Source organism: Leptopilina heterotoma, unplaced genomic scaffold (genome assembly GCF_015476425.1).
Source record: "Leptopilina heterotoma isolate Lh14 unplaced genomic scaffold, ASM1547642v1 Lhet_353, whole genome shotgun sequence".
NCBI lineage: Eukaryota > Metazoa > Arthropoda > Insecta > Hymenoptera > Figitidae > Leptopilina > Leptopilina heterotoma.
This window is the reverse complement of record NW_025111035.1, coordinates 729,135-740,899: the sequence shown is the minus strand read 5'-3', so window position 1 is coordinate 740,899 and position 11,765 is coordinate 729,135. Positions and strand designations below refer to the sequence as shown.

The following is an 11,765-nucleotide window of genomic DNA, read 5'->3' as shown; positions in this document are numbered from 1 at the left end:
TCGCGCGCACTGTTGCCAACTTTGTAAAATGCAGGAAGAGAGAGAGAGTACATTACGGGTTTCTCTACAATAACTTTGATGTGGTGGATTTAAGAAAAAATCGAATATATAAATACGTAGCATTTGAGTAAAAATAATTCAGGAAATCTGATAAATTTTGTAAAAAAAAACACTTTTAGGACAGATAAAATTATATATATATATATAACAAAATCACCTTGCGCGCGATATGTGTATGTGAAATATGGTAAATTAAGAAAAACGTACAAACAGCTCATTTTTATTATACAACATATATTTTCCACGACAGGGTGGAGGCTGACATATTCTTTAAATTTTTTCTATTACAGGTAACTGCATATATGCTGTTCTTTCGCAGTTTGTACGCACCTTTTGGAAAACGTAGCGTTTCAATCAGAATATTAAATATATATATTATAGTTATCGTGACTAACGTGATAAATAAATTTGTTTTCCTACATCATTGTATTTATAACAAAAATTTAATAAATACTAATATAAAAATATACAAATATGTCGACTGATTGTTTTTTTAATAATTGTCGGAATTACAATAAAAATTCGTTTAATGCAGACTTCTGACTGTCATTAAATAGCGAGAGGCCTCCTAATATTCTTTAATTTAACTTTATGAAACAAGAATTGAAGGAAAAATTTTATTTTTTTTTTAATATTAAATTTTTCATCTATTATATATTTTGAGAGAGAATTTAAGATAACGTTTCAGTTAATACTTATCGATTACCTCCTTACGCAGGCGTTATTTCATTCTTCTTATTACTTTTAAACGTGTGACTAAACATATTTATTAATGAAGTAAATTAAAAAAATTTCTAGGGCTCCGATTTTTTCCTTCTAAAATTTTGTGTCAAATATTAAACTTTGAAATTGACTTGTCGCAGTCACATTCATCGTTTATAAGCAAAAAGTAAGTGTTTAAATTCTCTAATTGAGAATATTCATATCGCTTTGATAAGATGGAAACTGAAAGTTTTTGTTCTGAAATAACTTTTCTAAAAAAATTCTTAAAACTTTTTTTTATCTTTTTTTAAAAAATTATAATTTGTCTATAATAAGAAACTTTTGTGACTATAGTTTTTGTGTGAAATTTCATCAATATATTAAAAAGTATAATAATGTATATGAAACAAATTTAGTATAAATGTAAATATATATAAGAATAAAACAATTTTCCACACTACTCACCCCTAACTCTGGGTTAATGATTAGATCTCCAACAGAATATGTTATTGATGATTGCGGATCATCATCGTTAACTCGGGGTTAGGGGTGAGTGCGCCGAAATAACATTCTTTGAATCTCTATAACTTGGCGAATTTTTTATTAGAGGAGTCTGCAAGACCGCACGCTCTCAAATGGTTTGAAATTTAACCAAGCATAATATTGCCTTTTATATAGCTCAAAATTCACAACTGCAATTTTACCATTAAGATATATGAGGATTTGTGTAACCAGAAATTACTTTTCTATTAAGCTTTTTTTTGTCAAGACAAGACATATAACTGCGATTTAATTGTCTATGATTAAGATTTATAAATTAAAATAATTTCCATCGCATTTACTTTCTCCTTTCAGATGAAAAATTTTATCCACAAATGGTTTATTGCATTATGTTTGTTACATTTACCTACCATTTTACATGTTGCTACTGTTAAATTGGCAAGTATATTTTATTATAACGTGTAATATTTCGCCGTTGCTAGTATTTGAACGTATTGTGGGAAGAAGATTTCGTCGAGCGAAAATAACAATTATTATTATTTATATAACTATTAATATTATTTATTCATTTACATTATATATTATTATTCTTAACAAGGTATTTTTGTTAAGAAACACTGGAATTTTGTAAATGAACATACTCAATTAACTAATAATAATAATATAATCTTTATTTCAGCTCAGAAACGGGTTTGATATTTACATTATAGTTTTTTTTAAATTTTTAATCCAATATCACACACATATACTCATAATATATATAGCTAAAGTTAGTGACACAATCTCAAATGTTTTTCCAACTTTACATTTATAAATATTATTGAATTAAAAAGTGCCCCAACTTTTCTTACATAAATTAGTAAGATATTCATTAGCACCATTATTTTGTCTACATTTTCCGTAAAATAAAAGCCTATTTTCTGTTTATGCTTTGTTCATTTGTCATGTTCATATAACCCACCAAAAAATTAAAAAATTATTTTCAGAAATAACTTATTGCATTTTGAATCTATTATTTTATCATAAACTATATTTTGAAGACATATTTTTTTCATACTACTGCTAATCGTGATAAATAAACAATTTGTTCTTTTGCTGGTATCAATTCTTTCACTGGTGCAACACTACCATATATTCATTAATGTCCAAGTGTAAAAAAGTAAAAACTTTAAAGACTGCGCAGTTTTAGCATGCGCACAAGTAATAAAGAGTCGTGATGATTATAAATTTATTATTTCAAAACTCACAAAAGTTGAAGTAATTCTTTAAATCTGGATACTATAGCTGTTTTTCTATGATCAACACAAAAGGTGACTGCATAAAAATAAAAGATGGATTTTAAACTTTGAAGTAATGTTCAAAGTCACCTTTTGTTCGCGCATCGAACATTAATTAAAAATCCAGATTTCGAATATATGTTTTTTGCCCCTATGTTTGAAGCACATGAGATGTCTTGTGTCCACATGTTTTGAAACAGATATGTGTCTGATTTTAAGACGTTGCAAAGTGTCTTACATATTTAGCACCTCATTTTGAGACACGATGTGTTTCGAGTAATCTTTAATTTTTTAAAATCAGACACGAGATGAAATTAAATGTCTTAATATAAAACAGATTTTCTACCTCAATGGTTTAAACACTAGTTAAAGCAACTCATTTTAAGACACGAGTGAGATACCATCTGAGTTTTTGCAGTACATATTACTATTATTACCCTACTCGTTCAGGATGCTGCGCTATTGCGCGTTCCACTTGCATATTTTTAATAATTTAACGAAACTGTTTTAATTTTTTAGAGTATTCTGTCATTTTTGGAAAACAAATTTTTGAAAGAATCTATTAGACAAAAACGGCCGTTTTGTAATGCTTTTACAGGTAAGTGTTTCTTTTTTCCATAAAAAAAAGATAAAACTTGTGTTTTCATTCGTTTCCTATTGAATACGCCTTGTTATTTATACCCGGCAGATAAAAGGAAAGCTTATTACTGTATAAGCTTACCTTATTGCACTCTTACAGCAAAAGATTGTCACAAAGAGTCAGCAAAATGTCCACTTGCGAACTTTACGTGAAATGTTTCTGTATAATCGAGAGATTGATTTCAAGTAATGATTGCTGCAATACCAAAAATACTCGTGACTTTGAAACACGTCTTATTTTAAGATATTATGCAACACTTTGAACAAAAAATATTTTGAAATTCAATCAACTTCTCAGCAATGTAAAAACGCACTTTTAGTGTCTGAAAATAGTCACTTTTGACGTCCTCCAAAAAGATATTCTATACACCGTCTTAAAAGTGAGGACAAAAGTGTCTCCATTAGACATACCAGTTTTTGCGCAGTGAAGCTTACTACGTATATAGTGCAAATATTCCATATAAGCTTGCGCAACACACTTGCAATAATATTTCAAAAAAAAATTTGTTTTATTTTTTATTATTTTAAATTGAAGATTTTTCTATAACATTCATTTTTATTAATTATGTATATTCGTTTGATTTTTTAGCAAAAAATTATGTATTTCGACGGAACTGCGAAAGCTTGCTACACTCTAAGGGGCCGTCCATAAATCACGTTACACTTTAGGGGGGGTGGGGGGTCAACAAATTTATCACGACTTGCAGATAAAATGGCGCTAATACATGCAATAGTGTATCACATGGGGGGGGGGTGGGGGGTCAAAAATGGTCAAAAATAGCATCACGTGATTTATGGACGCCCCCTAAATCAGTGAAAAGTTCACTGATTTCGATTACAAGTATAAGAGTTTTCTTCAATTCATCAGGTGGAATTTCACTGACAATCAGTTAAAACCGCACTGATTGTCAGTGAAATTCCACAGAGTCATCAAAGAAAACCCCCATCCACTTGTAATTGAAATCAGTGAAATTTTGACTGCGATTAAGATTTAAAATGTATACATATACATAGTGGAAATTTTGCTGTCTTTGTCAAGCTTATCTTGTACTGCAAGCTTGGCAAATTTTCATGGTATAAATTATCAAAAATTTACCAAGGACAGAGTTTCAAAATAATAAATTTTATTAAAGTTAATTTATTTTTCATTTGTGACTCAAAATTGTTAAATTAATGTTTCAGGCTGCGGAAGAAAGAGAATTACGATTCCGAGTTACAATATTCATGTAATAAATAATAATGGCGTCTTATTCAACACAATGCTATTACTTCATATACTTTTGGGAAGAATGTAACAACACAACATCTGCTAAGAGAAATTCAATATATAAAGTATTTAATAAAAACATTTAATCTTGGAAAATTTTTGAAATTATATTCGTCTCTTGACCTCTCTAATATACGTCTTTGTCATCATATCCCGTTAAGAAACGGAAAATTGAAAAGAATTCAAAAGTTGTATTCTCCTTAAAAGGCGAATTTACTTAAGAGTTCTATTCCACACACGGGAACCATCAAAATTCCAGAAAATTTTATTATTCTGAATTGGCTTCACAAAAATATATATGAAACGCGCATTCAAAAGAATGAGAAAGTACTTGACTTGACAATTATTCTGAGATGCAGATCGGTTGTGTTATAAGCATTTTTGACTTTAGCTATTGGAAACTGTATAACACTCTCTTATGAAGAATAATTTCCTTCACTTTGCATTCTCAATAGAATAAAAGTGAGGTTAGATTTCAAAACTTGACTTTCAACATTAAACACTTTTTCAAATTATTTGTCAAAAGTTCTATTTTCCTTTTTTAATGTGCTTGTGAAATTCAATGCCTGCTAAAAATAAAATCAGGAATAATAAGAAATGTCAGAAATTTTAATGTTTTGTGACTATTTTAACGTTTCTTGAAGTTTTTGGTTAATTCTTCTTCTTCTTCTTCTTCTTCTTCTTCTTCTTCTTTACTACAGAGAGGCTGTAGTTGACTAAATTGTGGCTTTGTATAAACAATGTATAAACTATGTATATATATATATACGTCTTCTTGGTATAATATACCCTACCAGAACTTTTTTTTCAGTGCATTGTTGACTCAACCTTATATTTGCAACTTATTTCTTAAGCTGAGTCTCCAATAGGTGCCAATGTATGTGCAAGTGCCAGTGCAAATAGAGCAAACCTATATCTGTATCTCTCTCACACTCATGGCCTAGTTACAAAACGCAACGCAAAACGGTGCCATGGTGCCATGCTACGTTTTGCGTTGAGCAGTGAGTGTAAACACCGCTTGATGCTGATTCCACACTTACCCAGCGCTCCGCTTTTCCGTGAGATAGAAAAAGACAGAGACTATCTCTATCTTTTTCTGTCTCACGCGAAGCGCCACGGAAAAGTGGAGCGTTGGGTAAGTGTGGAATCAGCCTGCCTGCAGGTAAGCAGTCGAGCTGTGTCTGCGCCTTTATGATTGATTATAACCATAACCTTTCTTGCGTGCAATAATCAGAAATCTAATTTTTGAAAAAATATTTATAGTAATGCCAAGAAGTGGAAAGTTAATTGAAGAATGAATGACAACCATAATGCACAAATTTATATTTACGAAATACCTTATTTCATTCGTATGGAATTATGTAGAATCTTAAATGAGAATGACAAGTGGGAAGAATTGGGCAAGTATCATATATGTTTATAATAATTTCTTCTCACTTTTTTTCTTTTAATAATAAAAATTAAGAGTCTTATGCTATAAATTCCATTAATCCATATTTAATATGGTATTTGTTTTCTTAAAAAGTTTCTAAAAGTTCGATTCAACTGCGTTATAGTTCTATACGCACGAAATAAAACATTTATTTTTACACCCAATAATGATATGAAGTAATTGACTTTACATATTGCATAAACTTTTCCTCTGTCGTAATAGTTTTTAAAAATTCCTTTCATTATAGTTTTATTGCGCAATGTGGCATACAGAAACACACACAAAATCTTTGCAATTATACAATTGTAATTCAACAAAACTGTTATTCAACCAAGTAATCACTGTTTGGTGAACAAAGCTTCTTTGCATATGGAATGTTACAGGGACAGTTAAAAGGGACCTACGGTTCTAGAAAATCAATTTTTTATTGATTAGTGATTCTGATAGAGGCAATTTTTTTCTATCAAAATCAATAAATAATAAAAAATTTATTTTTTCGAACCGTAGCCCCTTGGGGTCATTCATAAAGCATGTGATACTTTAGGGTTGGGGGGGAGGTCAGCAAAATATCACACTCCATGTTAACTGTTAATGGAAAAAGCATCACGAGGGGGGAGGGGGGGTCTAGATTACCCAAAATCTGTATCACATGCTTTATGGACGACCCCCCTTTTAACTGTCCTTGTCACATATAAGAAAGTTTAGTTGTCACTTCTAATTTAAAGATTTGTATTGTAATTTTTTAGGAATAGGAATGCAATTTAAATTCAAAGTTGTCAATGAGCTTCGAAAAGAGAGAAACCCGACTGACGAGTTACTAACCAAGTGGAGTCAATATAACCACAAAATTTTAGAACTCTTTATTCTTTTATCAAGAATGCAACATTATCAGGCAATGAATATTTTGAGACCATTGGTAGATCCGAAATATCATCTTCTAATAGATAAAGGAGAAGGAAATTTGCGGAAAAGAGGCAAAGAAAAATTACATAAAAAATCAAAGGAGAAGGATATGAGTATTGATACAAAAAATTTTAATCATGTTTCTCCTACTCAGAATATTGTTCAAAAAGTAGTATTAAAGAATTCTGAAGATGAAGAATGGCGTAAAATAATAAATCAACCAAAGAAATTTATGAGCCCGCCTCTTCCTCAGAGTTATTCAAATAATCTTTTACATGAATCTCCGATTGATAATAATTTACCCCTAGCAATGTTTGATGAACTTGCAATTGGTACTAATAATTGGAATAAAATGAATATCCTTGGCAAAGGTGGATTTGGAACAGTTTACAGAGGTATGTAATAATATATATATATATGCGCATTTGACCTTTTTTACAAAAAAACACAACTTTTGACAAAAAATGTAATTATAAAGTAGAAATTTTTTTTCTTAGAAAATCATAATTTTATTAAAAGTCGTGATTAAAAAATAAAAATTAATGTTCTTTCTTATTGACAATTTATATGTGTACGTCCACATGAGAAAGGCCCATTTTGTCGGTTCTAGTTTTCAAGATAATCGCAATTTAGTAATTTTGGGATAAATCTTAATTTTTTTTTTTATTTTTTATTATCAATCTATATGTTTTGACAAGTCGAATCACGCGGTTTTCATTAATTTATCGATAATTTAACTGTTTAATTTCATTGGTTCTTTAGAAAAAAGAAAAGGGCCCATTTTGTCGGTCATTTGCAAAAGTAATACGTATTTTAAAAATTGAGGTGTGGAAAAATTTAAAACCTCTTGATTTTTCATCTTTAACTCTCTGCTGATGCTAACGACCGTTATCGTCAAAAATCGTCATTCTGGACGCCTGGTGGGGACTATGGGAGTTACGTTCTTTGTCTATAGAGTGGGGATAAGTTAGCATCAGCAGAGGGTTAAGGTGCCCATGTATAGATAAGTCCAATAGTGCCAAAATGGGCCCTTTTCATGTGGACGTCCACATAATATAATCTAGTAAAACTTGACAAGAGAAAACAAAAGCATATAATTATTAAATATAAATTAAAACGAATCATCAAATTAATGCCCGAAAACATTTTTGAAAAAATATGCAAAAAAAAAAGTTATAGCAATTTTTCAGACTATTTCTAAACTCGCACTGTAATACATTACGAAAACTTTAACTGCATTTTTCTCGTAAATAAATTTTTAAAAACGGGGAGACACTTTTCTCGTATAATCTACTGAACAGATTCGATTCTTTATCTAAAAATGTATAGACAACAAACTTCTTAACATTTCACATTTTTACCCCCTGTGCTATTTTCTATGGGGATAAATTGGCCCAAAAAACATAGAATTTTCGCGATTATTTGAGAAAAATGTGTAAAAAAAATTGTTTTTGTTTTCTAGAAAAAACACTTATGAAGAGAATCACGTTTGAATCTTTAATTTATGTAAAATAGGTTGCTCCCGGAAACTGTCTCCCCGAATAATAGGCACCTTTTGAAAGACCCGCACCTACAGTCACGAAATAATGAACTAAAAATACTCGAAAAGAATTTTCCAATTTTCTTTTTGTAACAATATCGAAAAGAAATTTTTGCAGTAACTGTTTTTCACAATAATTGGTTTTAAACAAAAAAAAAAACTTGAAAATAATTTCCCAAAGAGTTCTGATAGTTGGGTGTCAGTTTCATTATTGTAGGAGAGTATTCAAGGGACAAAATTAATGTTATTCTTTGATTAATAACTTTTAATTTTTTATAATTGATACAGTGAAATTTGTATGCAGGTGTTTGGAAGAATACTGATGTTGCAATAAAGAAAATAGAACGTCGCAGTGGAAAGTCCGACGAGAGCTACGCAACACAACTTCAACAATCTTTAAGGGAAATAAGAATTTTAAACTCGCATCCCCATGATAATATATTGGCCTTATATGCTTATAGTGTAAATGGAGAGGCGCCGTGTCTTTTATACCAACTGATGCCTAATGGATCTTTAGAGGATAGACTATTACATAAACATAAAACGGAACCTTTGTCATGCGAACAACGATACAATATTGCCATTGGGACCGCAAGGGGTTTACAGTATTTACACACTATTGGAGGTAAGCCTTTAATTCATGGAGATATTAAGAGTGCCAACATTTTATTGGATAAACATTTTGAGCCGAAAATTGGAGATTTTGGTTTAGCCAGAGAAGGACCAGAGGAAAGTTCAATGAAAGTAAGTATATTTTTTAGAAAGAAACATTTTTTTCATTTTATGTTTATTTATTCATTCATAACATTGAAATTTCGCCCAAATATCACAAGTTAAGAATACCTAGCAAGAATATAGGCAAAAATTCACTGCTTAAGCTGATTTAAATATAACCATTCCAGTTATTAAAAAATGTCACTCGTTCTTAGGATTTAAATTTATCAGGAAAATTTTCGACTAAATTATTAGTTGCTTTTATTTATGTCAAATCATATTAATTAATTTGAAATGGAACAATAATTGAGGAGCACTCGGAGAGTTTTTCTTCCCGGCTTCTCAATTCTATATATATATATATATATATGTTATTGTGGTATTCTAAATATTAATCAAGTTTATATTTGGTTCAAGTTAATTTTTCAAATTGTTTGTTAGGAGCTTTAGATATTCTCTAAAAATGAAATGAAATATTATTTCGAGGTCGCGATAAAAATATAAAACTTATTAGTTGAAATATTTATTATAGACAGAATTTTATTATAGATAAAATATTCATATTGCTGATTTAAAAAATTATCCGGCAGAAATGTTTCAGCGACAGGTTTAAAACTATAAATTAGGAGAACCAGTTGACCGCCTAAAGCAATATTTTTTTTTAATTAACACTGTTTAAAAACTGCAATTCATATTTGCTTTCAAATTCTTTCAGGTGATATTGTTCCTTATATGATGATCACACAAAACTATTAAACTAATCATGTTTATGAAAAAAACAATTTTATTCTTTAAAAAAAAAATTAGTAAATAAACAATACGACAGTAATCTGACACTCAAAAAAGCTTTCAAAATCCGTACCTTACAAATTAATGATTAGTAAAAAAAAACAAATTATTTTTATCTCATACGGTTTTATAGCTATTCAAAATTGAAAAGTACTGTCTGGTTTACCCGCTATTATAATAAGGAAAGAGTGGTTTCGAAATTTTAAGAATTCCATCAACTATTGATTATTCGTGCAAATGTTTAAAAGTTTGACTTACTTAAATTCTGCTAAATGATATTTTTTCTGAATTATAATTCGATTAGATTACAGTTCTTTATTTAAGTAAAAAACAATGTATAAATAAAAATTCGGTGACCTTTTATTCCATCTAACGATTATTTTTGAATGACTACACGGAAAAAATATAGAGTATCTTTTACTATTTATACAAAAGTAAAACCAAAATTGTCTGGAGCTTCTTCGCATTTCACTCAACTTTAACTATTTTCAATCTGAATTTTGCTATTCTCAAAGTACATTATACCAAATTTTACAGAAATTATCGTAGCAACTTTTACTCCAAAATTAGTAAAAATTGCCTTCAATCCGACAACTTAATTGCAAAACACTCAATATACTCTTAAATCTTTTTCTGTCCACTTATTTAGCACCCCAAATATGAAATATTTAAGGACAGTATTTTATCTGACTATTATGCGAAATTATGCGTTGGAAAATTAAAAAGTGCGAATTGATTTATATGCTTTTAAAAGAAAGACGTTATTAAGGACCAAATAATGCTTTTAACATTAGGTTAATTAAAAGTTGCATTATTAAACTAATATATAGCTAGAATAATTAATATTAATTATTAATTAATATTATAAATTGTGTTATTTATAATATATGCACTAAAAATAATAATTGAGGGGGCGATAAAAAATTTTTAAAAATAAAGATGTGATGCACGATCTTGTCAAGATTTTTGAATAAAAAGTATGGTTTTCGGTGACCACGCGATTTTAAAGGAGCTGGTTTATCAGAAACACGAAATTCAAACGAATTTAGTTAAAGTAGAAGATAATTTTCTTAATCGATAAGAATTTAAAAAAAATTCTTTTTTGACAAAATGGCAATCGCTCAAGTTCAACTTTTCGATTTTTACTAAAAAAAAAACTATGGTTTCTCAGCTGTAAAATGCAAAAAAAAAAGAATAACCGATTTTTTGAGAATATATGCTGTGAATTAGTGAAATTTAACTAAAATATCAGTTAAAATTTTGCAGGTCAGTAAAATTTTTGGAACCAGACCGTACCTCCCTGAAGATTTCATTTCTAGTAGAAATTTGTCAACCAAAATTGACACTTACAGTTTTGGGATCGTTATTTTTGAATTGGCAACTGGATTACCTGCCTATGATCACAATAGATCAGAATGTAAATTTTTGAAAGAGTTAATGGATAAATGGGAAGATGAAGAATATGACATTTTAGTGGATAAGAAGGCAGGATTTAATCAATCAACTTTTATTTATTTAATAACACTAGGAAAGTGGTGTGCAAATAAACTCGCACAAAATAGACCTGAAATGGAACAAGTTTATAAAAATTTGAGTGACTCTAGGAACCGATTTTTTATTCTTTCAACATAGATTTTCCAAGTATAAATGTTGAGATGTACTTTTGTTTAAATTAATCTCTGCTGTCAAGTTTTCTGTTATTTGTAACATCTATTTTTTTATAAATAAACACTATTTTATTTTAGTTATAAAAAATAATGTTTCAGATTATGTTTTATTAATTTTTATCGCCTATTACCAATTGTATCACAGTAAAAAGAAAGTCTTATTTTAAGGCATGAAGGCCACGGTACCTTAATGACATTTTTAAGACAGCCTTCGCTTAATATAAAATCATATTTTTTTGCTGAATTTAAAGTTCCAAGCATGCTGATTATCAGC

At 29.3% G+C, this 11,765-nt stretch overlaps 2 protein-coding genes across 2 annotated transcripts; both read left to right on the top strand.

Annotated features, from left to right (window-relative positions):
- The first annotated feature begins 86 nt into the window (after positions 1 to 86).
- On the top strand, positions 87 to 4,537 carry LOC122505398. Its single transcript, XM_043616991.1, has 4 exons — positions 87 to 949; positions 1,618 to 1,701; positions 3,060 to 3,138; positions 4,362 to 4,537. The coding sequence occupies exons 2-4, from the start codon at positions 1,618 to 1,620 to the stop codon at positions 4,472 to 4,474; spliced, it is 276 nt and encodes a 91-aa protein (XP_043472926.1). The 5' UTR covers positions 87 to 949; the 3' UTR covers positions 4,475 to 4,537.
- A 1,090-nt stretch (positions 4,538 to 5,627) lies between these two features.
- Positions 5,628 to 11,582, top strand: LOC122505390 (serine/threonine-protein kinase pelle-like). Its single transcript, XM_043616966.1, has 4 exons — positions 5,628 to 5,846; positions 6,625 to 7,176; positions 8,626 to 9,065; positions 11,091 to 11,582. Exons 1-4 carry the CDS (start codon positions 5,741 to 5,743, stop codon positions 11,454 to 11,456), a joined length of 1,464 nt encoding a protein of 487 aa, XP_043472901.1. The 5' UTR covers positions 5,628 to 5,740; the 3' UTR covers positions 11,457 to 11,582.
- Positions 11,583 to 11,765: the final 183 nt, after the last annotated feature.